At 48.4% G+C, this 25,150-nt stretch overlaps 13 protein-coding genes across 13 annotated transcripts; 7 read left to right on the top strand and 6 right to left on the bottom strand.

Moving 5' to 3' along the window:
- Positions 1–66: 66 nt before the first annotated feature.
- On the bottom strand, positions 67–1,196 carry N7487_003451 (threonine/serine dehydratase; the record flags this gene model as incomplete). The annotated part of the gene is made up of 2 exons (XM_056871198.1): positions 67–812; positions 875–1,196. The coding sequence occupies 2 exons, from the start codon at positions 1,194–1,196 to the stop codon at positions 67–69; spliced, it is 1,068 nt and encodes a 355-aa protein (XP_056735982.1).
- Positions 1,197–1,558: 362 nt separating this feature from the next.
- On the top strand, positions 1,559–2,017 carry N7487_003452 (RidA family protein; the record flags this gene model as incomplete). Its single annotated transcript, XM_056871199.1, has 1 exon — positions 1,559–2,017. One exon carries the CDS (start codon positions 1,559–1,561, stop codon positions 2,015–2,017), a length of 459 nt encoding a protein of 152 aa, XP_056735983.1.
- Positions 2,018–2,367: 350 nt separating this feature from the next.
- Positions 2,368–3,614, top strand: N7487_003453 (Zn(II)2Cys6 transcription factor domain-containing protein; the record flags this gene model as incomplete). The annotated part of the gene is made up of 4 exons (XM_056871200.1): positions 2,368–2,420; positions 2,491–2,983; positions 3,036–3,286; positions 3,419–3,614. 4 exons carry the CDS (start codon positions 2,368–2,370, stop codon positions 3,612–3,614), a joined length of 993 nt encoding a protein of 330 aa, XP_056735984.1.
- A 346-nt stretch (positions 3,615–3,960) lies between these two features.
- On the bottom strand, positions 3,961–4,551 carry N7487_003454 (putative isochorismatase family hydrolase; the record flags this gene model as incomplete). The annotated part of the gene is made up of 1 exon (XM_056871201.1): positions 3,961–4,551. The coding sequence occupies one exon, from the start codon at positions 4,549–4,551 to the stop codon at positions 3,961–3,963; it is 591 nt and encodes a 196-aa protein (XP_056735985.1).
- Positions 4,552–5,028: 477 nt separating this feature from the next.
- Positions 5,029–6,734, bottom strand: N7487_003455 (tetratricopeptide repeat protein; the record flags this gene model as incomplete). Its single annotated transcript, XM_056871202.1, has 2 exons — positions 5,029–6,080; positions 6,179–6,734. The coding sequence occupies 2 exons, from the start codon at positions 6,732–6,734 to the stop codon at positions 5,029–5,031; spliced, it is 1,608 nt and encodes a 535-aa protein (XP_056735986.1).
- A 2,040-nt stretch (positions 6,735–8,774) lies between these two features.
- Positions 8,775–9,420, top strand: N7487_003456 (MAPEG family protein; the record flags this gene model as incomplete). The annotated part of the gene is made up of 3 exons (XM_056871203.1): positions 8,775–8,779; positions 8,842–9,134; positions 9,221–9,420. The coding sequence occupies 3 exons, from the start codon at positions 8,775–8,777 to the stop codon at positions 9,418–9,420; spliced, it is 498 nt and encodes a 165-aa protein (XP_056735987.1).
- A 919-nt stretch (positions 9,421–10,339) lies between these two features.
- On the top strand, positions 10,340–11,858 carry pgxB (uncharacterized protein; the record flags this gene model as incomplete). The annotated part of the gene is made up of 5 exons (XM_056871204.1): positions 10,340–10,681; positions 10,731–10,898; positions 10,950–11,123; positions 11,173–11,418; positions 11,475–11,858. 5 exons carry the CDS (start codon positions 10,340–10,342, stop codon positions 11,856–11,858), a joined length of 1,314 nt encoding a protein of 437 aa, XP_056735988.1.
- A 950-nt stretch (positions 11,859–12,808) lies between these two features.
- Positions 12,809–14,452, top strand: N7487_003458 (uncharacterized protein; the record flags this gene model as incomplete). The annotated part of the gene is made up of 3 exons (XM_056871205.1): positions 12,809–13,027; positions 13,095–13,589; positions 13,652–14,452. The coding sequence occupies 3 exons, from the start codon at positions 12,809–12,811 to the stop codon at positions 14,450–14,452; spliced, it is 1,515 nt and encodes a 504-aa protein (XP_056735989.1).
- A 455-nt stretch (positions 14,453–14,907) lies between these two features.
- N7487_003459 (cytochrome P450) lies at positions 14,908–16,743 on the bottom strand (the record flags this gene model as incomplete). The annotated part of the gene is made up of 3 exons (XM_056871206.1): positions 14,908–15,522; positions 15,602–15,986; positions 16,046–16,743. The coding sequence occupies 3 exons, from the start codon at positions 16,741–16,743 to the stop codon at positions 14,908–14,910; spliced, it is 1,698 nt and encodes a 565-aa protein (XP_056735990.1).
- A 657-nt stretch (positions 16,744–17,400) lies between these two features.
- N7487_003460 (uncharacterized protein) lies at positions 17,401–18,453 on the top strand (the record flags this gene model as incomplete). The annotated part of the gene is made up of 2 exons (XM_056871207.1): positions 17,401–18,119; positions 18,174–18,453. The coding sequence occupies 2 exons, from the start codon at positions 17,401–17,403 to the stop codon at positions 18,451–18,453; spliced, it is 999 nt and encodes a 332-aa protein (XP_056735991.1).
- Positions 18,454–18,735: 282 nt separating this feature from the next.
- Positions 18,736–19,874, bottom strand: N7487_003461 (lipase/thioesterase family protein; the record flags this gene model as incomplete). Its single annotated transcript, XM_056871208.1, has 2 exons — positions 18,736–19,460; positions 19,523–19,874. The coding sequence occupies 2 exons, from the start codon at positions 19,872–19,874 to the stop codon at positions 18,736–18,738; spliced, it is 1,077 nt and encodes a 358-aa protein (XP_056735992.1).
- Positions 19,875–20,470: 596 nt separating this feature from the next.
- Positions 20,471–21,976, top strand: N7487_003462 (flavin-containing monooxygenase; the record flags this gene model as incomplete). The annotated part of the gene is made up of 1 exon (XM_056871209.1): positions 20,471–21,976. The coding sequence occupies one exon, from the start codon at positions 20,471–20,473 to the stop codon at positions 21,974–21,976; it is 1,506 nt and encodes a 501-aa protein (XP_056735993.1).
- A 217-nt stretch (positions 21,977–22,193) lies between these two features.
- Positions 22,194–23,250, bottom strand: N7487_003463 (lipase family protein; the record flags this gene model as incomplete). Its single annotated transcript, XM_056871210.1, has 3 exons — positions 22,194–22,538; positions 22,601–23,094; positions 23,163–23,250. 3 exons carry the CDS (start codon positions 23,248–23,250, stop codon positions 22,194–22,196), a joined length of 927 nt encoding a protein of 308 aa, XP_056735994.1.
- Positions 23,251–25,150: the final 1,900 nt, after the last annotated feature.

The raw sequence follows: 25,150 nt of genomic DNA on the forward strand, positions 1-25,150 counted from the left end.
CAATAAGAGTCATCTCGCATGCATTGATAGAAGGGTAAATCTCTATTTTGCTTCTCAAATCCATGACTATCCGAACAGCTTTGCCAGTCCATCAGCGCTAACATTTCCACCGCTCAAAATTAGTCCCAAGTCCCAACCCTTCTCGCCTGCTTCCTTCTCTACCATCTGCCTAAACTCTTCATTATATAAAGCCACCGCCAGTGTTACTGCAGCAGCAGGCTCTACGACCATCTTGAGCCTCTCCAATATCAGCCTTGTTGCCTCGAGAATCTGTTCTTCAGACACGGCAAACATGCCATCAACGAGCTTTCGCTCATAGATGACGCTCCAGGGGATCTCGCCAACAACGCCGATCAGTCCATCTGCGATGGTGTTGGTGTTGACACTCGTGACCCTCTCGCCCGTAAGGAACCCGCGTCGACAGTCGTCAGCACCTTCGAACTCGGGCTCAACACCAAAGACCCGAATAGACGTCCCTTCACAGCTGAGCGCAGTACCTGCTAATAACCCTCCACCGCTACAGGGCGCGATGATAGCATCGAGATTGTCGGCTTGCTCTTGGAGTTCCAGACCGGCAGTGGCCTGTCCAAGGATGACATCTGGATGATTGAAGGGTGGTACAAGACGTGCGCCTTTCTCGGCAACAATCCTGGCGGCGGTAGTCTCTCGCTCGAAACGTGAACAGACAATCACGTTGGCCCCATACCCCTTCGTAGCTGCGATCTTGTTCGGCCGCGTCGTGTCAGGCATGACGATGTATGCTGGGATACCACTTTCCTTAGCAGCGAGAGCGAGTGCCTGGGCATGATTACCTGCAAGGACGAGGCTTAGCGCTGCGACATGAAGGAGACAGAGGAGATAGATGCCTTCTCACCTGCACTAAATCCGACGACCCCTTTTTCCATAACGCCACTCTCGGTGAAGCTAGGATCTTGCTTCAGCCTCTCGATGGCGTGGAATGCACCGCGGGCTTTGAAAGCTCCTATGCGCTGCAAGTTCTCACACTTGAACCATAGGCGTATGACCGGCTTTGCAGGCTGGCTATCTCCCTTCCCTTGAGCCTGGGGAGTTGATACCATTTCGTTCAATGCCCTGCTGGTGAGCACCGGAGTGCGGTGGATAAGAGGTTTGATCAGCTCATGGGCCTTGAGGGTGGACTCTCTGGTCAATGGAAGGCATGTCGAAAGTTCTGCCATGATGGACTTTTTGAATAATTCGCACAGGTTATTGTAAGTTTTGTTGCCTTCAATTCCAGCCGTGTATGCATACTGGGTTTTGTGGGCACTACACAAGGCGGCAAAATGGAGGTTCGCCGAGCACTAACCCCTGTCGTTGACAGATATATGAGATCGTCAGCTCTAAACTAAGAATTAATAAGCTGCCCATTAAGCGCTGTGCCCGAGATCCAAGCGTTAATAGTCGTCATCACATCCCTGATCGCCGGCATCTTGATATTTCGCCGAAATGTTGGGACTTATCGATTTAGTCTAAAGGCCCCTCATTTATTGTCACACTCCACTACCAAAACATTCATCCATATCTTCCTACTGCCCTCGCCATGTTAGCCAACGGTGACTCCGTGATCGTGCCTTCCGGTAACCCAGGCCTCGCCAACTATCCCCACGGCCGCCTCGCTCCCGCCACCCAGGTTCGCACTCTTTATGTATCCGGTACGGCCTGCAGACGTCCAGATGGCACATTCGCTGGCATTAAAGATAATGGAGACGGGACGGTAAGCTTCGACATCCGGGAGCAGACCCTGGCCACTCTTCACAACATCGAGGCTACTATCAAGCACGCCAGCGGTGGCCGAAACGGAGTCGAAAGTATTATTGATGCAACGGTGTTCCTGACCAACATTCATGCCCATTATGTGGGCATGAACGCGATGTGGAATGAGTTTTACCCTGATGCTGAGAGAGCGCCAGCGAGGACGGTGATCGGAGTCAAGGAGCTGCCAAGCCCGAAGATGATTGTTGAAATCAAATGCATAGCGTTGGTTACGGTTGGGAATTAATAGGTCCGAGGGTTATTCACAGACCCCATTGAATTGACCTTTTTTGTATGGAATTTGGCGGGGAGGAGATGAAGCGAGATGAAGCAAGACGAGGCCAGACGAGACAAGAAGAGACAACTTCATGTATGCCTTATACCTTAGGCACCAACATCTTCACGGAGGTTACTCCACACCTGCCCAGGTGATCCGGTGGGCTGACTGTGCATCCGGTGGGCTTGAACATACTTGTGTTCACACGGCAATTTCTTTCTTTTTTTTTTCAGCTTTCTAGTGATTGAATATGCCCAGGTTTCAATGCCAAGTCCCCGGCTGTACCTCAGCCTACCGTCGTAAAGAACATCTCCGACGCCATGAAGCGCAACATCGTGGAAGTCATCTTCGCACATGTTCTATTTGTGACCGCGTCTTTTCTCGCAGGTAGAGTGATCTGTGAAGTTTATATTGGCTTCATTTAATAATGAATATCTTTATAGTGACAGTCTTCGACGTCATATCCGTCGCGATCATGAAGACCCCGGACGCTCTCTTGTTCGCGCCACACAGGCCTGCATAAGATGTCGTACGACCAAAGCACGGTGCCAGGGAGGCTCTCCATGCACAGAGTGTTCCTTAAAGGGACAATTGTGTCTCTTTGATGATCCAGTTCACCTAGAGCCCGCTCAGCCAGATCCAGAAGAAGAACCTTGGGAGTGTGGCAGTGGGGATGATCGGATCAACACTTCAGATCGGATCAATACCCCCATCGGGCATATCGCCCAAGTGGACCATTATATACATCTTTACTTCACAAATTTTCATCAACACTGGCCAATTCTGCATCGACATACCTTCAGTGTTGCTGACGAGCCCCAATTGCTGCTTCAGGCTGTGATAATGATCGGTCTCTGGGTCAGTGGGAGCCCGGCAGCACAAGAAGGTGCTCGGAACTTACACTCCAAACTGAAACTAGCAATCTCGGAACAACAAGTAAGTTGCTCACAGGCAAAATTCTTTCAATTCATTAACCGTCGATTTGCAGGACAATTGGGCTCGATCGCCCGTGGAAGGAGAGCAAGATAACGACGGGTTAGACAGCCCGAGTTCACGATGGCCGATTGCAACCTACCAAGGCATTCTTCTCTGTGTCATATTTTCATTACTGTCGACCCCGATTGGTCTCGAACTTAACCTCGGCCTGGTCCTGAGTGTCTCCGATCGTCAAATCTTTTCCGCTCTGGTTGCAACCTGTCTGCGAAACAATATCTTCTACTACCCTAATATGCTTACAAGGTACCGAAATGTGGAATCCCTTACCTGTATGTGGGTGGGGGTTGAAGAAATCAAAAGGTTTGGATTGGCCTTGTACAAAGTCTCTCGGCTTTGTGGGAGGGGGAGTTTAGGAGAGTCTGATGGGACTGATAGTCGAGTTTTACGCCTCTCCGATCTACAGTTCCCCATGCCAGACGAGAAGAATCTCTGGGATGCTAGTTCGAACCCGGAATTGGCTCGACGTTTGTTGATATATTCTCGAAGAGATAGATCAGATGACCCTGGCGTTACCAATTGGGTTTCTCAAAGTGGAACGTTATTAGAAACTGACGAAAATTGGTGGAATTGAGTCAATGGAGAATTTCTGGCTTTACAACTCGGCTAAATCTTAGAGTCCCGTTGCTTTGAATCTCGGTAGCAAAACGGGCATGAGAAGAAGCCTAGTGGGAGAAAGAAACATCAATAGCCATATCTAATTTTCTATCAAAATATTACTCATATAGTGCCCCCTACATCTATGACAGGTTTAGTAGTAATCAACTCTTGCAAGGTCTCGCACGAATACTCTGCAATACAAGGAGTCTCTCTAGTTTAATTCAAAAGCATCTTACTTGCAGAAAAATGACGAGACCGGTTAAATTTAGATAACAGTATTGAAGTTGTTTATGTAACTTGTATATGCAATAGACCGATGTCTAGTTGATCTCACTTTCAGAGACAATTGTGGCAAAGCCATCGCCCAATTCACTGAGAACCACACGGACGACAGTCTCCGCATCCGCACCAGGAATGTGACGATCACCGACAGCATCGCGTACAACGACCACATCATATCCAAGCTCACTGCCAGCACGTGCTGTAGTGGAAATGCAAACGTGCGACATGTAGCCAACTAGTACAATCTTCTTGCCCACTTCTCCTAGTCCTTGCAAGTACTCATGAAGATCGGTTTTAGCAAACGAGCTAGGGAAGTTCTTTGTGACCACTTTCTCGTTTTCCTTGGGCGTAAGCTCCTCAAATACCTGTGCGAGAGCACTGCTAGGAGTGAAGACAGGTGCACCGGCAGGGACTTCGTGCACGACGTGAACGATGTTCTTGCCGTTGCCCTGTCGGTATTTTTCGAGCAGCTTGGCAATGACCTTGCGAGATTCGGCGACCTTCTCAACGGCGAGGAGGCCTGTGGCGTACTCGTTTTGAGCGTCGATGATGATTAGAGTTGAATCAGTAGTCGAAGCGGAGGAAGGGGGGATGCCGATGAGTTCACGGAAGGATTTGACGGAAGACATGATGAGAGATAGAGGTCTGGGGTTTATTCAAGGTTGGTTTGAGGTTGGCAGAATGGAAGGATGATCAAGTATAGAAGTGTGATCCCTTTCTCCAGATGCGATATGGTGATGTGATATATAAAGAGGGGCAATATAGTGGGGCCGGTGGGCTTTCCCCGGTCTTTACAGCCCACCGGGGCGTTTTTAGTAAGAAATAGTCTAAATCCGGACTATATTACAAACAATAGGGGATTAGACTGGAAGTACGGAGTAGATGGTCAAAGGAATAGTATTCCAAGATTATTCAATGAATAATTAGATCAACCCTAGAGGATCCGGAGGTCGCCATGTATATCCACTTGATATTGAACTTGTAGCCATTATTTAGCTTTTCCGGTATTTTATTTCTATTTTTATTTTCATGTTTTATCTTTGTCGCACTCATTTCAAAAAGTGACAAACATCAGCTCTTGGTATTTCGGGATTTTTCCGAGTCTTTCAGGCGCAGCATTCCGATTTTTCGAGCTGAAGACCATTTATTGTCTGCGAGGTAGAAAGACGACAGAAGCATGAAGCAGCAATGGGTACGTCCGCAGAGGCTAAAGCTAGGTCTTTCTGGATGCCGATTACTTTTGCCTCTCCAATTTTTCCGGTCTTGGTCAAGCATTCATGAAGACCATGAAGTCCCCAAACATTATTCAATCTTGCTTTGCGCCTGGGTAGGCTGTCGCTTAGTCCGAGGTCCTCTCGGTATACTAGTTCCGCTTCCTCAAAATGGCCTTGCTCTAAGAGCAAGGCACCCAACGCATGCCGAGTTGGCTGCAACCAAGGCGGCGGGTCCGAATAAGGGAGAGTATCTTCCAGAGCAACGGCCTCTCGCAAGCTCCGAAATGCAGCTTCGAAATTTCCCTCTCTATACTGGATCTCACCTTGCAGCATAGCTGATGCAACATTCAGTACATCGGCCTCCAGAGCTGGCAGGCTACTAAGACGCGTTCTCGGCACGAAGGCTTTCGCCGCCTCAAACTTGGCTTGCTCGAGCTTTGCTTCATCAACCCGACCAAGCACCGCAAGTGCAATACCTCGACCGTAATAGATCATACTCGTTGTAGAACAGTACAACTGCTTGTCCTCTGGTATCGGAAGATTTTGAAGAATTTCTTCCCAGCGGCCAAATCGGACTAAAACATGAACAATCGCACCTAGAAAGCTCTCAGCCCAATCTGCCATCGGGGGGCTAGAAATAGCAAGCACCTCGGTGGTAAGTATTCCAGGCAGACGATTTGCCGCAGAGAGCGCTTCCTTGGAGCGACCAGAAATCAAGGCGCTATATAGTTTCACGTAGATGTTGTGCGCCCGGTATAACTTATAGAGATTGGTTCCTTCCGACCGAGCAAAGAACCTATCATCGGAAAGCATAGCTTGGTGGTTTGAATCGACAGCTCTGCGATAATCACCACAGGCGATATCGATGTGTGTCGGCATATGCAGCATATGGGATGCCTCGGGCATTAAAAAGCGTAGCCGATCGGCTGCTGGCAAGGCGATTTCTGGATAAGGGGACATTTCCATCAAATGAATATAGAGATGGCATAACGCGGGATGTTCTGCCCCCCTGGAAGGGTCATCGCCTTCTCGATTATCTCACGAGCTAGTACAGTATGATGACCGGTAGGCTCTCCAGTATCAAGGTTCCACAGAGCACGCGGAGTAAAACACATCAAGGCTTCTGCCGTGAGAGCGGCAATATCTAGATCATGTGAAAACTTTTCGTACACCGGACGCATAGCCTCCCCGTAACTTCGATCCAGAGAGCGAAGGTCCTCAGGTATCACTTCCGACTGTGGAAATCGAGCTTTCAGTGCCTCGATTAGAGCAAATTCCACTGGGGTTTCTTGGGTAGTGTATGTTTGAGCTTTTTGAAGAAGGAGCCGGGCTTCGGTGGTGGATTTAAGCAAGTCGGAGCGATCAAATCGAATCCAGGCCTTGTTGTAGTTAGGTCCAATGGCATAGGAAAGACCCCAATATGCCATGGCACAAGTTTCGTCATGTGTAATAGCATTCCTGAAGCAATGGGCAGCTTCTCCATGATTGAAACCTTGGGCCCAGCGATATCCGCGATCAAACCAGAGTTGACACTCTGGAGAGCTTGTCTTCACGAGTAATTGATATGAACCGAGATCATAGTATGGGTCTTCCGGCATATTGATTTTGTTACCGAGGTTGTTCAAGAGAGCCAAGGTGGGGTTGGGAAGTGCGGAGAATGGATGGGCAACTCGAAGATCTAAATATAAACTCGTAACACATGAAAATCCTTACCTCTTTAGGTATATACATCGGCGAGTAGGGGACCCCCACAGATTCGGCGAATTTCAGAACATGCAGGTGTATGCTAAACGTGCAAATAGGTAGCATCCCGTGAGCATATAGTCTTTTGGTAGATACACGAGACATTGATCGTGTTCGCCTTGCGCTTATAGTCATTATCATCTATCTCGTACAGCTCATGCTCCATACATTTCCACTGAAGACGATTATTGTTATCGTATTTCTCCCTTTTGGTCCCCTTATGTGGGACTCTTTTCAGGTCTAGGTCTGAGCGAGTTTGATCCTACGCGGCTCTTCCTCGCGGTATGCTCGGTCATTCGAGTAAGTTTACTGGGGACGATTTCGGAATTTCGGAAATGGTTTCTATTTCACCGGCGATACAGTCTACATTGAGGAATTAAAGTCCATCGTGGACCGGTACCACATTTTTATAGCTGTGATGAATCTGGGTAAATGCTCATGCCCCCATGACGGAGGGCCCCCCATGGCCCTCTCATACAAATTACAATGGGCAGCAATGATGGCGCAAAGCTATTCCGTGCTGTCAAGGCTGATTCTCTGGTTCCCATTCATTTATGAAATCTGGGGGCATTTTACCCAGTTCGGAGATGAGCTGCGCCAGGTTTTTGAGGCTCAGGACATAGTGAAAAAATTTGTTGGCTCACAGGTGGTGAGAAGAGATCAGAGTTCTTTGATTCCTGTTGTTATGGTAGTCTTTTAGATAATTCCTTTTTCCTCGCTTCAAACTTCAAAGATGTATTCACTAGTTATGGTGTTCATCTCTCTTGGTTTCAATATGAAAAACGTTCTGATACTTGCACATTTTACTACTTGATCTCCACTATATCAGTATTTGGTATTAGTTCACTATAATCCCCGTGTGAACCCCCAATTTGTGTACTTTGTCGTTCATTTTGTAGAGCTGCCAGGGTTGCGAAGATCTCAGAGATACCTCCAGAGTTACCTCCCGTATAAATACTATTCCCTCTTTTACTATGATTTTACATCAATCATAATGGCTCTCAACCACTTAATAATCCAACTCTCGAGAACTAGACTCTGGATAGCATGTTTGGAGGAAACTTTAGCCTGGCATACCGGGTAATCGTCACAGCGACTCATATATGGCTTCAGGTGGATATATATATATATGTTCAAACATAACCTTGCCTTCAAACTACTATCTCACTGCCTTGTAATTTTCTATCCTTGATAGCCTAGAGGTTCTTTCAAGGGCACTTTTTCCGCCAAGCAAGTAATTTATGAACGCGCTCTTTAAAAAATCGTGAACACAAGGGATGCCAAGGCAATGTGGGTCGCTCGTTCCAATGCCTACACAAGTACGGAGTACACCTCAATACCCAAGATGAGTTTTCGAGCAAATTGGGACGTCATTCCTGGTTGAGCCCTGAAATGATTGTGCCGTGGTGGGGGAGTAAGGCAACGTTGGTTAACGTCAGGGAGAGATCTGCTCGGCTCCCTGTATGAACCGGTGAACATGGAAAGCCAGACCTGTCAAAGCGCCATGTCTCAAATCCTCACGCTAAGTTCCGACGGTGAAACAGTGGAATAGACACGGGCAATAAGTGCCACCATCATTCTCTCCCCAATCGAGCCTTTTCGAGCGCATACCGATTGAAAGCACCCCTTACCGCGCCCAAGTTGTCGATAGCCAAAATCGGGACGAGAAACTGCGGGTAGAGCTATCGCACTAATAAATAGTATAAAAGGGGAGAAAACGAATGAAAGTGCAATATTTTCAAAAGTGGACCCCCCTTGTAAGCCTGTTGGATGTGCGAGATCGGCGGAGAATGATCTCATGCCTCGGCCCCTCTTAGAAACAGAATCTCGACATAAAAAAAAAAGATTCGTCAGGGGAAACAGCTCTAACATTCCACAATCTCTAATATTCAAGAATGTCGTGAGTACTCATATACACTAACAAGGAAAAAAAAAAGAGAAACCCCAGACTAACTCTCACAGTGCCCTTTTAACAACTCTCGGTCTCCGCGCCGCCCCTGGACAGGTAGCCGCGAACCACGCATCGGCCTTGTTGGTGGCGAACTGGTTCTTCGCATACATTTTGACAAGTCCACGAGGCGCAAAGATCCGTCTGGGTCTTGATCACAATGTCAACCCGCGTGAGGACTTGACTACGTACGGCGAGGCGGCCGTGCAGTCGGGAAAGATTACCCGTCGCGCCCTTGACCAGCTTAAGCGACAGACGTCGGCACATGCCAATGTGCAAGAAGGGTTTACTTTGTTTGTTGCGGCGAGTATGTGGAAGTCTCTGTTATTGATTGGGTTTATGATGAACCTGCATCTTGTGAAATTGCTGCACTGTACTGACCTTACGATCTAGTCCTCGTCTCCTTGTACGCCGGTCTACCCAATGAGACTATCAACACTATCGGTGTTTGGTATTCACTTTCCCGTGTCGCCTACCACCTGTTCTACGTGAAAATCGAAACCCACTCTTTGAGCTTTTTGCGTTCGGCGGCTTGGTGGTCCGGGAACATTAGCTGTCTTTATGCATTGGTGCAAGCCAGCAAGAAATTGTAAAATATATGGAGGCATTTTTTTGATTGTCCTCTAGTCTCCGAAGATAGATGAGCTGAAAAACACAATACAATTGCATGTATAAGCCGGGTACTGGGTAAAAGATGGCCGTCGATATAAGCCTTGGAAGTCCCAGGTGGCGGGGCTACGCCCTAGGCGTCTTCTGTGGCAAAGAGTCTACCAGAACTGACTTGTCGAGCAATATGCCGAGTGTACCACGAATATGAATGTAAGGATATGAGGGAGGCGCCCGTTAAAAAAAATATTTCTGCAACGGTGAGTACGTCTACGTCGAATTGTCACGGGACAACTCACCCCATCCAAAGCTGGGCGTCAGCCACATTCATAATGATAATATCCAACGCAAAATAAAAACCCGGAAGGAAATGAGATCTTGGAAGTCCTCCATGCCTGGAAAAACCACAACAACATCGCCGTGAGAATGTTGGATGATGACCTGTTCCGCTGATTGGTGGAAGAACCCAACACTCAAGGCATAGATTAGCCCCAGACGGGGGAATGAATCCCGACCATAACGATGAGTTACACAGTGTCGAATAAGAAGAATTCAACGTCCAAGCTTGCCCCAGCTTGTCCCGACAGTCTCCCCGCATCCCCGCTTAATACCCTTGGCGAAATGCGGAGAAATGACTCCATTTACTGTCTATACACAACCCCCGGTAACTCGCTCAATTGCCGCATTCCACAGGCCCTGCCGATCCTACCAGCCTGCCATGCAATCGCTTTTTACAGGCGGAGAAATCTCTTTCCTCTGACCGTGCCGTTGCCTGGACATTGGTAATCTGGGGAAAAGAAGATTCACAATGGCCTTCATCCGGGGTATTCTTATAAATTAGCCATGCCTGCTTGACTCTCAGATCAACCGACATCATCATCAATTGATCTCATTGACCTCGCTACAATGAAGTTCCTCGCTATCGGTGCACTCCTGCTCAGCACAGCCAGTGCTCTTGCCACAGAGCATATTATCAAAGGCGCCCAGATCATCCCGGCCAACGATAAGGCTGCACTGAAGAAGATCGGTGCTTATGGACACCCCAAACACCACGACCGTCGGACAGTGACAATCCGGTCATCGAAGAGCGATACCGATGATGTGTCGGATGACTTCCTTTGGGGTATTAAGGCTGCCAACCACGGTGGCAGACTTCTCCTGCAAAAGGGGAAGACCTACGTCATTGGGAAGAAACTTGACCTCAACTTTTTGGATAATATCGAGGTGCAGCTTGAGGGTGAAGTGAAGGTATTTAGCCCTAATGCTGTGACTGATTGAACCCCTCTGACATGAACAGTTCACCGACGATATCGACTACTGGCAAGCAAACAACTTCTACTACTCTTTCCAGAAATCTATCACTTTCTGGGTTTGGGGTGGTCAGGATATCAAGATCTTCGGCAAGGGTACTCTTAATGGCAATGGCCAGGAGTGGTACAATGCCTTTGCCGGCTTGGAAGTTCTGGTGAGCAGAATCCTGAAAGAAATGGGGACGACTCATGCTAATGGGTAACAGGATCCGGACAACACTTTCTACCGTCCCATTCTATTCATGACTGATAATGCTACCCGCGTGTCTGTCGAAGGTATCACCCAACTCAACTCGCCCTGCTGGACCAACTTCTTCGTCCGCACCAAGGATGTCTCTTTCGATGATGTCTTTATCAACGCCTATTCCACCAACGCATCTGTAAGTCGTGCACCTGGTACATTATCGATCTAATCTAACCCATTTGAAGGCCTTACCCAAGAACACCGATGGATTTGACTCCCTCAACGTGGACGGCCTGACCGTGACCAACACCCGCGTCGACATCGGCGATGATTGCTTCTCGCCCAAGCCCAACACAACCAACATTTTCGTGCAGAACCTGTGGTGCAACAATACCCACGGTGTCAGCATGGGAAGTATTGGACAGTACTCGGGAGTTGAGGATATTATTGAGAATGCCTGGATTGAGAACGTGACTCTGTTGAACGGCCAGGTAAGATACTCCCTTAATATCGATATATGAGCGGTTGATCCTAATCAGAATTCAAGAACGGTGTCCGTCTCAAGGCTTGGGCTGGAGAAGACGTCGGATTTGGTCGTATCAACAACGTCACGTACAAGGACGTTCACATCGAAAACACCGACGCCCCTATCGTGTTGGATCAGTGCTACTTCAACGTCAACGCCACCACGTGTGCCAAGTACCCGTCATCAGTGAACTTCACCAACATTACCTTCGAGAATATTCATGGTACTTCGTCAGGCAAGAATGGTAAGGTTATCGCTGACTTGACTTGCTCGCCCAATGCTGTGTGTTCGGGTATTACGCTCTCCGATATCGATATTACTAGCCCGGCTGGTAGTCCCCCGGTTGTGACCTGCGATGGCATTGATGGAGATGTTGGTGTGGAGTGCCAGTCGAGCTCGGCTTAGATTAGGCCTAGTATAATACTGTGAGATGAGAATAATTTCGGAAATAGTCATGAATCAAAAGTACCGAAATGAATTAAAAAAAGCATCAAATATTGAGTTAGGAAGTGTAGTCCGACAGGGGAGTATGTCCGAGCCCTGGAGGACAGTGCGGAGTAGTCATCTCCGAGATTTGGAAACCTTACAAGACCCAACCAGATGGCAAAACCACCAACTCTCCACAATCATTACCAGCAGGTCTTTCACAGCAGGGGATTGGCCACAGAAAGTGGCTTATTCTGCACTGAATCTGCACGTATTCTGCACAGGTATTCAACACCCTCAGCCCCAATATGAACGGCCAAACCGCTAAACAGCTAAACAGCCAAGCAGCGAGTGTGGAGAGTCAAGCCCCCCAACGGCTCCATCGGGAACTCCTAGCCAATGAAAACGAAAACAAGCATCGTCAACTCTCTTCCCCGAGTGAAAGCGAGTGTTGACATCCGACCGGGCCGACGTTCCCTAAGAACAACAGCAGAGAAGATTCAAAACCAAGCGGTCATTCTGGATAACATCTCGTCATGATGGATATAATCCCCCTCATATTCAGATGTTCTATCTCCACACCCCACACTCTCCCACAATCCCAATGGTATACCGGCTGAGACTATATCCGCCCTCTTTTTTGGGCCAGATGCATCGTGCCTTGTGCGGAATGCCCCAGGATTCGGTATCCTAGAGACCTGCTTGCAAATTATTACAGTACGTACTTGCAAATCCCCCCAATCTGGGGGAGATGAATCCACAATCTCCTTTGCCCCACCCCCAGATCCCCGGAAAGGCGGAGTACGGGGAAAGGACGGGATTTCTGCTATAAGAACGCCGACGTATACACGGGGTTTCGACTTTTTTCTCCCTTTCTTTTCTTTGTCTGTGCTATTATCTTCCCACAGATCCTAGCATTCATATTCAACATGGAGAAGATGGATAGCCAACATCAGCACATTGAAGGTGCAAAGGCTAGTCCGCAAGGAATGGAGTCTGGAAAGCAATGTGATTTTTATGTCGAAGATCGAGTCGCTCATTTATCCGAGGAACATCGCCAGTATATTCTCGCGAAGCATGGGACGCTGAATCTGGAACCCATCCCTGACATGACCGATGCCGATCCATACAATTGGCCGCGATGGAGAGTGAGAGACCACCCCTCCTATCGTTCATTCACACTTCGACCATATTTCTAATCTGAGTATTTGATAGAAAAACTTGAACTTGACCCTAGTCGCCTTCCACGCCATGATGGCCACATTCACTGCCTCGTCAATCCAATCTGCATTCGAAAATATCTCCGAAGACCTCGACGTTAGTATGCAGCGAACCAGTTACCTTGTCTCACTCTTCATCGCCATACTAGGTGGCGCACCTCTCTTCTGGCGCCCGCTGTGTAATCGCTATGGTCGCCGCCCCATATTCCTGGTCTCGTTGGTCTGCAGCTTGATTGGGAATGTTGGCTGTGCGAACAGTCCTTCCTATGCCACAATGGGTCTCTGTCGTGCTATTACTGCCTTCTTTATCAGCCCTGCAGCTGCTATTGGTAGCGCTGTTGTCGCAGAGACTTTCTTCCGGAAAGATCGTGCTCGCTGCATGGGTGGGTGGACACTCATGGTTACTCTGGGCGTCCCTGCCGCTCCGTTTATCTTTGGATTCGTTGCTTTGCGTGTGGGCTATCGCTGGATTTACTATATCCTTGCAATTGTGAGCTTTCATCAACCCCAAACTCTCGGAGACAGATCCATCTAACCATTCGCTTCGGACAGGTCAACGCAATCCAATTTGTCCTCTACTTCTTCTTCGGATCGGAATCCCTCTACGTCCGCAGCAATGTACCCTCCAACAACCTGGTCGCCGCGAAGCAGAGTCTATTCGGATTCAGCCGCATTGACCCTACACCGCTGAAACTCTGGGATTTTTTCCAGCCCCTGAGCTACATGATGAAACCATGCGTGATCATCCCAGCTGTAGCCTACGCAATGATTTTCCTCTGGGGCAGTGTCGCGCTCACAATCGAGACCTCCCAGATCTACCCTGCCAAGTTCGGCCTGAACACCCAACAGGTCGGTCTACAATTCCTCGGTGTTATTGTCGGATCTGTCATTGGCGAACAAATCGGCGGGTTTATATCCGATCGCTGGATGCTTATGCGTCAGAAGCGGACTGGAGAGCCATCCCCGCCGGAATACCGCCTTTGGTTGAGTTATATTGGCCATGCTTTGACGATCTGTGGTATTGTGGTCTTTGCTATCGAGATCCGGGATTCTGGCGGTGTATGGACTATCGCTCCAGTCATTGGCGCTGCTATTGCCGCTGGCGGTAATCAGATTGTTACTACTGTTGACATTACCTACGCGGTTGATTGTTACCGCGAGGATGCTGCCAGTGTGGGTGTGTTCATCACCTTTGTTCGGCAGATTTGGGGCTTCATTGGTCCTTTCTGGTTCCCTCAGATGTTTGAGGTTGTTGGCTGGGCTGGTGGTGCTGGTATTGCCGTTGCCCTGATGGTTGGTGTCAGTGTCATTCCGACTATCTTGGTGCAGTGGCGAGGAGCTGGCTGGCGTTGATGGACTTGACCGAGGACATAATTGCTCTTTTTATCAACTAAATAAGAGAATGTAGATGTTCACATAGTAGAAAATGGTGCTTGCTACGTTTCGAGTTACTCAATAGTATTGGAATAGGGAGTACTACTCACTACCCTGTATTCTACCATAGTGAATCAAGTTGATACTACTGTGCGCCATGCGTTTTGAGTTACAATCCTTCTGCTTAATTCGAATATACTGTATGTTACTGCCGTCGGCAGGGAAGCCTTCCTATACCCGTGAATAGCTTGGCAATGACTGCCAATTAGTTATATGATAATTCCCACATATAGCTCGGGGATGAGTCGGAGACAGTTTATAGATTCATGGCGTCATTACTATCAAAACTGATCAACAAACATTTGAATTTGAAGCTGTCAAAATGAAGCCCATATACATAAAATACCAAATCGTAAATCATCAAAGATCAAAATCTACCATCCATCAACCCTTCGCATCCTCAAGTGCATCCCCTCAACCGGCTTAATAGTAACAGCCCCAGCAACATGAATCACCTGCTTTGGATCCTGCATCTCAAACAAAAACCGTCCAACAACACCAGCAACTGCACATCGCAACTCTGCACGCGCAAAGTCTTTACCAATACAAGATCTCTGCCCATGCAGGAATGTGATCTGTGCGAAATTCGTCGATGCCCCACCATTATTGTTCGGAATACAGTGTCCATTCTTGTCTGTGTCAATCCAGCGCTCAGGCACGAATTCTTCCCCGTTATCGCCCCAGAAGAGTGGGCTTCGGTTTATCGCCCACGGACATAACACCACCCGTGTCCCCTTCGGGATGTACTTCCCTGCTACAACGGTATTGCGGACTGCTTCGCGAATTGTCGTTGGGACTGTTGGGTACAGACGGAGGACTTCTTGGCAGACGCCGTTTAGTAAAGGGAGGGATTCGAGGTCTTGGTAGGTTATTGGGCTGTCGCCTGATGGTATCTTGGAGCGGATTTCATCGCGGAGGCGGGTTTGATATTCTGGGTGGAGATGAAGGAGATAACAGGCCCAGGTTAAAGCGCTGGCGGTGGTTTCATGCTGTGAGGAGTCAGCTAGTCACTCAACTTCCTAGGTATGCAAGCTGAGTATAGCAATGCAGTTGGGCTGGGATACTCACCCCAGCAGCCAAAAATGTCAACATTTGATCAACTAACTCTGTATCCGAGAAATCCCCGCCAAGCATCATCGTCCCCAGAATATCAGCCTCGAGATCCTGAGCAGAGACCTTAGATCCAGCAAGACTGGCTCGCTTCTCGCCCACGATCTCGCCGCATGCACTGCGGAGATACGCTGTCTCGGTATTCAGTACGTCGTTCATCCGCCACGGAACACGCCTCGCCATCCACTGCGGTAGTGCAAAGTTCATCACCAGGAATGCCATCTTCTCCTTAGTCGGCTCGAGGATCTTCGCGAAGCTGTCTGCCACCTTGTTTTTCTTGTTGTGAAGCGAACCAAAGTCACGTCCCATTGCTATAGGCCCTATTATGTCGAGTGTCAGGCGACTGCATGATTGTTAATATTGTATATCCCGGGTATATTATTTGATCCCCGTGACACATACCTCGCCCACTCAGACATCTCAATCTTACCCTCCAGGTCCTTTGAACTCGTTCCATCCATCGGGTTCACCTTGATTTCTTTTTCGAGTTCATCCAGCAACTGCCCCGTCTTGGCCCACATAAGCGAATACATCGAGCGAATATTTTTAATATTGAACGCTGGAGTGAGTGCTTTGCGCTGCTTCTTGTGCGCTAGTCCTTCCGAGGTAATCATCCCGAAGCCGATGATTCGCGCCAGGAAGTTGCGCATCCGCCATGGCTTCTCGAAGTCATAAGTGTTCGTGCTCATCACATCTAGTAGTGCTTGGTGGTTGGTTGGGACCACATAGCTTTGATTGAATGTGTCGCGCATGTGGATAAGTCCTTCATTTGGGACGGTTTTCATCCATTGGAGGGGTTTTGTTCCTCGCGGTGAGTCGAAGATGAGTTCGACATGCGAGCCCTGTCTAATATTAGGACTTTGCGTATGTTTTCGCTTTGCTTTGGTCTTTCCTACCTGGACTTTCGGTAGATGTCGCATCGGGTTCAGTAGGAATGGCCATATTATTATGCTGTAGAAGGATTTTAGAAGAATATTTACTCCCAATGTGCTGAGACAGATTGTTTGGAAGGTCTTGTCGGAGAAGACAGTGCGTTGGAGGAAATACGCCTCGGCAAGCGTGAATGCGCCCACTGCTAGTATACTATCGCCAAAAGACATGTTGCTCTGAAATGAGTTGAAAGACAAAAGCCTCGGATTCAGGAGTCGAAGTTCATATCAACTCATTTTCCCATCGGATATGCCCCACAGAGATCGGCACTCCTGTTGGGGTGACCAATGCGAGACCTCGGCTCTGTGAACTGCCATCATTTGGATCTGCGTGCTAGTTCTACGTGCTAGTGTTTCGTAATTGCCAAAGAGAGGGGTGTAGAGTTTATAGGCGCATGTGGACTATGTCAGTAGCCTGTGATGGTCCAGTATCCCAATGTGGAGGCTTAGACCAGTAGTTCATAGGATATCCACGGGGTACTTAGGGCTGGGGTAATAAGGTGATATCATCTACAACGAGGGGATGCCAAGAGACATGTGAAAAGGGACAAGGGCAAAATATCCAGAGAATTCAACTGTCTCAATGAAGATGTCATAACTGTCGATCTTTCGTCGATCCCTGTGGAGAATCTTCTCTCGCATTGTTTTCCTTGTTAGTGGGAAAGCTTTAAAATTGTGAAGCCTCGGCTGGAATGATATGCCTTCAATATACTATCCTTAATAGCTTTAATATAATTATTATCCTTGATATAATCTGATAATCAGCACTTTACCCTCCGACATCAAACCTCCCCACCTCACATCATCCATACCCCTCGAATAGCAACAATGTCTACCCTCAACCTCATCACCCAATACGCCCAAACAGCTCTATCGCACCTCCCAGAACCAACTCAACATCTCCTCCGTAATTCAACGGCCCAAAAAGCGTTCGGCATTCTCGGCGCCCTCACCATCCTGCGCGCTACAAACCGCTTCTTTTCAAGACGCACCCTACAAAACTGGACCTCCAACCAGCCATGGATTCCAGCCCGTGAGCTTATCCTGCTAACGGGTGGTTGTAGCGGAATCGGCAAGCAAGTGATGGAAGACCTAGCGAATACAGGCGTGCGTGTTGTCATCCTCGACATTAATGAGCCGGATTTCACACTACCCGCCAACGTCGCCTTCTACAAGGCGAATATCACCTCCTCGGTTGATATCGCCCAGGTTGCCAGCACAATCCGTGATAACCACGGTGAGCCTACGGTCTTGATAAACAACGCTGGCGTTGGACACGAGGGGACAATCCTGGATGAGTCGGAGGGGAAGATTCGACAGACTTTCGAAGTCAATACCCTGTCCCATTTCCTTATGGTCAAGGAGTTCTTGCCGGCTATGGTGAAGGCCAATCATGGTCATGTTGTTACTATCGCTAGTATGGCGAGCTTTGTGGCGCTCGGCGAGATGGTGGATTATTGTTGCTCCAAGGCTAGTGCGCTTGCGTTCCACGAGGGATTGCGTCAGGAGCTGAAGTACTGGTATAATGCACCCAATGTGCGCACGAGGTGAGTTACCCAATGATTGAATGTCATGGAAATGTCTGCTGATTGCTGCTTTAGTATTATTCATCCCATGTGGGTGCGTACACCCATGATCAAGCTGCTCACAGATAACGAGGCACATTTCCGTCAGCCCATCATGACCCCTCAAACTGTGTCTGAGGCTATCTGCAAACAGATCTTGAATCAGACGAGTGGCCAGGTTATCCTGCCTGCTAGTCAATCGGTGGCTAGTTTGGTGCGTGCTATGCCGACCTGGATGCAGGAGGGTGTGCGCACTTTCGCGTCAGGTGCATTGAAGAAGATGCGTATTGTGCAGCAGGCGGAGGAGAAGTCGTAAGCGCAGTAAATATTTTAGTTTGGAAATGATTGGAGATATTATTAGGTTGTACCCATTTTGGATGGTGAACGGGACTAATGTACATACATGTATTGCTGACAGTCGAAGAAACATTACAGGCTGGCCATGGAGTTATAATGTTTTTTTCGCGAACAATAGTAGGCGTAGATTTGTGCCAACTAGCACCTGAAGCAATATTACAGCTCGTGTATAACATTGTACGTGTTCATGTCTTCAATATGTACTCAATTCATGTATGTACAGTATATAGTTGCTATACAATTACACCATCAACTCGGCCAAAACCGCCTCAACTTTCTTGCCCTGCTCGGTCTTCGTAACATCCCCCAACTCCAAATGATAAATCGGCGCAACATGGCACTCACGATTGCCGACAAACAACTCCACATTCTCAAAACCCTGCTTAAACGTCGCCGCGAAGTCTTGAATCAGAGGCAACATAATCTCATTCCCGCCCGCGGTAATCAACACCGAGTTCACCGGGAACGTTGTAAACCAATCTGCCGGCGCGGTCGATAAATCAGTGTAATAGTCCCGCTTCCCAGCACCAATATAGGCTGTTGCCCACGGTCCTGCAACTTCCTGGGTGATGATATCACCGTCGGGGTAGATATCCATTCCTGGGAATTCTTTCTCGAGAAGTGTCCACGGAGCGATCATCACTGCGCCGCCAAGGTTGCTGTTCAATGGCAAAGGGTTGATCTCTGCGTGCGGGTGGGCCAAGTGAGAGAGAACTCCACCAACCAGGTTCCCGCCTGCCGAGTCTCCGCCCAGGAAAACTGTGGACGGGTTGCGGTTTGGTTGCGAGAGGATGTATCGTAGACAATTCACGGCTTGTCGGAGTTGAGTCGGGTAGACTGCCATCGGCGCCAACGTGTAGGTCAGACTGAAAATTGCCACGCTTTTGCCTGATGCTTTGAGGTCGCGCAGGAGTTGCGCGTAGAATTTGAAATAGCCCATGTTGGCGGGGAGTCCGAAGCCACCTCCTGAATGATGTGGTTAGATGAATCCTCTTCCTTTCCAAGGTTGTGTTGGGCTGTCTACATACCGTGGAACCAGACTATCACGTTGTCGGCATTTCGATCGCCCACCCAATGACCCAATGCTCCATCGCCCAATTCCACGGACTCGGGCAGTCTGCCGGTCTTCTTGGAGTGTTGCTCGTAGATCTTATGAGATGGCGGTAGGATGTACTGCATCTGACGCGTGGTCAGCCGCGAGGTCGTCTTGCGGAACACCGCATAACCTAAGTGCAGGGATAAAGACTTGGCTTGACGTTCGGTGCGCCGAAGGCCAGTCAGGAGAGCATAAATGTAGGTTATCACGATGGAGGCCACGGCGGGGAAGAAGTCCAGTTTCTCCTTTAAGGAGAGCTTCACATTGGATATTTTGAAAGCCATTGTATGTTCATGAGACCATGATTAGTTCAGCCCACGGGTAGATGTACGGAGTAGTAATATATTAACTAACTAGTTAACTAGGTAATGAAAGTCTAGCGTGCTGATCCTTCGCAAGGCTATCCCGTTTAGGAAGGTACCGAGGCTGTGGGGAATTCCTCGGTCACAGCATGTCTCTGGAGGTTTGACTATATTCTATGAATGTGTCTATATCTGTATATCTACTCAGGGCTATAGATATGTCTATGTTTATATATATCTGATCTCTATATAGATCTGACATACTGCCAACCGGATCAGTCGGAGAACGATCTGTGTAACTTGTCCGGTCACTTTTATTGTACTCATTTATACATATATAGATATAGATAGATAGATAGATATATACCTACCTATACTCGTACTAATATCAAATCTCCAATCTCCCCGGTCTCCCCGTGTCGAGTTTTTAAGGTTCTGCGTGCTGCTTACCCCAAATCGAACTTGTCGATCTGCCGATCAAAAGGTGTTGTGAAACCGAGGTATGTCAACTTGCTTTTTAAATAATCTTGCTATTCACTAATTACTGCGGATTGCTCATTTGATTGAATTCCTCCATCATGAATGGAATCAATGGCATAAACGAAACTAAACACTTCGATATTATCATCGTCGGCGCAGGCATCTCCGGAATCAATGCTGCCTACCGCGTCCAAGATCAACTCCCTGGCTACAGCTACACCATCTTGGAAGCTCGCACCGATCTAGGTGGCACCTGGGATCTCTTCAAGTATCCCGGGATCCGTTCCGACTCAGACCTTTTCACCTTTGGGTTCCAATTCAACCCCTGGTCCCGTGATAATCCCATCGCTGAGGGCTCTGCCATCAAGGAGTATGTGCGCGACACAGCAACCAAATATGGCATCGACAAACACATTCTCTACAATCACCGCCTGTCATCGGCAGATTGGTCCTCCGATGAAAATACCTGGTCGCTGGCCGTCGACCACAATGACTCCCAACACAGCTACACCGCCCGCTACGTCATCTTCGGCACGGGCTACTACAACTACAAGGATCCCCTGAAAGCCGACATACCTGGCCTGGACGCCTTCCAGGGCCAGCTCGTCCACCCACAGTTCTGGCCCGAGGACTTGCAGTACAAGGACAAGAAGATCGTTATTATCGGCTCCGGTGCGACCGCCGTTACTCTCCTCCCCAATCTCGCCGACCATGCCGCCCGTGTCACAATGCTCCAGCGCAGCCCAACCTACATCCTCTCCGTCCCAAACCGTTCAAGCAGTCGCTGGCTCTCCTACCTCCTCCCCAATGCCCTGTATCGCAGGATGCAACGCATGATCTGGATCTACACCACGCGAATCTTCTTCCTCTTTTGCCAGCGCTTCCCGAATTTCGCGCGCTGGCTGCTGAAGTTGAATGTGCGCAAGCAATTGCCCAACCACATACCCTACGATCCACATTTCAAACCCAGATACAACCCCTGGGAGCAGCGGTTGTGCGTTTGTCCCGATGGGGATCTGTTCCGCAGTCTCCGACAGGGCAAGGCAGATGTCAAGACCGATACTATTCGCGAGGTTACGAAAAACGGTATTATCTTGAATTCGGGCGAGCAGCTCGAGGCAGATATTATTATTACTGCTACAGGCCTGCGCTTGCAGATCGCAGGTGGCGCGACGCTATCTGTGGACGGGAAGAAGATCGATGTTGGTGATAAGTATCTGTGGAATGGAATCATGCTCCAGGATCTGCCCAATGCTGCTTTTGTTATTGGATATACTAATGCCTCGTGGAGTCTCGGTTCGGATGCTACTGCCCTGTTTGTCTGTCGCCTGCTTAAAGAGCTTGAGTCGCGGAAATTAATCGCTGCTGTTCCCCGCCTGAAGGAGAAGGATGCTGCTACGCTCCAGGATCGTCCTCTCTTGAACCTCAAGTCGACTTATGTGTCGCTCGCTGAGCGTGTCTTGCCCAAAGCTGCTGACCGTGGACCGTGGCAGCCGCGTGATCACTACTTGAAGGACCTGAAATTTGCCCACAGTGGTGATATTGACCCCGGACTGGAGTTTGTACAAGGGCCGAATCTGCGCTTGCGCCCTAAGATATCCTGATCAATGCAGGTTTATGATATGATAGCACCCCAACTACCTACATTTGAAGTTTCTCTGATTCTATACATATAGCGTTTCAGGAGGCTCAGTAACAATACATTTATTTCTATTCTTCAGCTGTGCAGTGTCGGTCTCCATTAAAGCTTAGTACGTACTGCCAGAGAGGTATACCATTTCAACACTCTCCCAAGGCATCACACTTATCAGCTAACGCCTATCATGATGATGCATCTGATGGAGCCGCACAGACGCTCATATTTCCAAAATACCACCCATGTTCAGGATTCGGCCACCTCAAATCCCGATCCGAACCAGCATTCCCAGCCTTACTATTAATCCCTTCAATATACTCCACCCCGTCAGTGGTGACCTGCACTCCAGTCTCCTGAGTAATCCAGTATTCAGGGGAAGGCTGGCTCCAATCCAAAAACGGCAGGTTAAGCGGCACTTTCGGGATGGGGTCTGTAGTATGCGTGGCTCGGTAGATGCTGTTTGGCGGTTGTTGGTTGGTGATGAACTCGGCCAACTTCATGTTTCCTGGTTTCGGTCCTCCAAATGTCCACTAATGATTTTCACATGTTAGCCGGCAACTATCCTGCTGTCATGTTGTGAAACCCAACTTACAATATCCAAAGTGAAGCCCTGTGTTCGAAGAGCAGTCCCCGCTAGCGCCGCAATACCCCCACCCAGACTATGTCCTACAACGCTCAGCCTGTAGCCCGGGTACGCGCTAGTTGCCTTTTGAAGCTGGGTGGTCGCCTGACTCGCTACAGCGCTCCAGTAAACCCAGAACCCATGATGCGCTTTGCATCCGGCACACACGTCGTCAATCGGGGTGAGAACGATATCGAGATCGGTGTCGCCGTCGCTTTTCGATACCGTGCCGCGGAATGTTAGGACGATCAGTTGCCGTGTGTGGTCTAGGGCAATATAGCCTGTGGGTCCGTTATCGCTGTGGAATGCGTTGATCACCGTCGTGTTGTCGGCTGCCACGAGTCCGCAGGTCCCATAGTCGCAGGTCAGACTTTGGCCCGTGTGGTTGATATTTTGATCACAGGCCGATAGGGTGGCAAATTGGGAAAACAGCGTGAATCGTTCCAGTAGCTCGCTTGAGATTGCTGATGTATTTTCATCGTTAGATTGGACATTGTGTTTTGTTGGACTCCGTAGGTGGAACGGAACTCACCCCGGCGAGCTAGTTGGACAGGAGATGCAATGGCCACCATGCTGAGTGATAGCACTCCAAGCACACGACATATCATTGACTGAACCATATTGGATAGAGCGAATGGTGTATAGTGTCGAATGATACTTTGTAAGTATACGAAATGAATCGGAAAGGCGCCTATTGCGTTGATCTCCGGGAATTAGCCCATATTTATAGACTTCCTTTTCCACTGTCAATGACAACCCACACATGGAATGTTGTCCAATAGAGGAGGGGTAATGGCTGCAGGGCTCAATCCTATGATGAACCGTGATCACTGTATAACAGTCAGCTGGGGATATCGGCAGCGCTAACCTTGCATCCGGAGGATAACTCGATCTTAGGGCTGCCGGAACAAACCAATTGGGATTATTGATCCGATCGTGATTCTATAATATCATACATACATTCCACCCATGCCCCCATGCCCCCGTGAATCGAAACATCCGAAGATACTGTTGGGCAGTGGAAAATATTTCAATTCTCGTGTACTTACAGGATAATGTTCTAAACCTCTAACCCCGAGAAATATTTTCCTCTCATTTTTACTGCTCACCTCTTGTCAGTTTTGATCACTGATTATGACATCTTCCTGCTGAAATGCATGATTTAAATAGTGGTTGTTAGCTATGCTATGTTCTTCAGCTGGTATGTTACATATTTGTGACCACCAATAGCATATCCCACATGTGGGCTCAATGTGGGTAATTTCTCAATCTAAACCCTTGGCAAGGCAGGGATTATTCTCCGATGAGTTAAGATTTACATGCGAGACTCATAGCGACCCTCATCAGGTCAAGATCATATGTCTCACCGTGATGCGGCCCGCAGATTGTATGCTAATGGGTGCACAGCCGATAGATCGGCGGTGATCATTTCGGCTCAACATCCACATCAGATCTCATTACTAGGTACATACGGAATACTCCTTACTCCGAACACACGTCTTATTCACTAGGTGGACTCGTGCATGATGCAAGTTTGCTCCACCCCGACGGTTTCCGACATGGTAAAGACAAATCCTTCTCCTACGTACATCACTACTTCGTACTCCGTAAAGCATGTACATAATATTGGAAAATTGCTTCTGTGAAGCCCTCAATTGATCTGCAGTCAAAATTTACATACCCGGGCCGAGCCGACCCCTCCACTAGGCCTCTTAATTATCCAACAGCCTGCAGTGACATCCAATTCTCGCTCGTTGAGGCAAGTTTATGTCAGTTTCACAGCCCTCTCTCACTTGTAATATTCTCCCACTCGCCCGTACCCTGCCGTCAATCCATTGATTGAATACTGGAACACCAAGGAGGGAAAGAATACTGAGCCGTGATCCTTTCGCACATATGTATATGTCGGTATTGTCGCGTGATGGCTGGAAGGGTACAGGCTGGATGATGCCCCCATCTATCAGGCCTCGAAGCGATCGAGCGCCTTGCATGTAATATTAAAACGGGCAATGGAATTCAGACTGCGATTGTATTCCAAATATTGTTTACACATACTCCGTACTAAGCTGCCATTTCTCACCTCATTCCTCTACCTTCCCATCATTAATCGAGGGCTATACGTAGAAAAGTTTCGTACCTAAAGTATTCTGCTTTTGTATTCAACTTCAAAAGACATCTAAAGAGACATGACAAGGCCGCATAGGCGGTCGAATATTCTTGTTCCATTATCAATTCTATCGCTAATATAGCGCCCTTATAACTAGAATATAAAATCTCCAGGAGCTCAAGCAAGCCCCAACAGAGAAATTTCGCTGGCTGTGTAGCATATCAATATATAACTATGCATCATGCATACTTAGCTAGTTGTAGTAGATGCACTGTGGTTCACGTATACCGCCTTAATGAGCTTATAGAAGCAACCTCGCCAGATAGCTTATCGGCCTGAATACCAGATACCACCTTAATCCAAAGACAACATACTTAAGGAGAAAATAATTATGTAAAGTAAAAGGACCCCTC

The sequence above is a fragment of the Penicillium crustosum genome (genome assembly GCF_028827405.1).
Source record: "Penicillium crustosum strain IBT 35664 chromosome Unknown utg000001l_segment0_segment0, whole genome shotgun sequence".
NCBI classification, from domain to species: Eukaryota; Fungi; Ascomycota; class Eurotiomycetes; order Eurotiales; family Aspergillaceae; genus Penicillium; species Penicillium crustosum.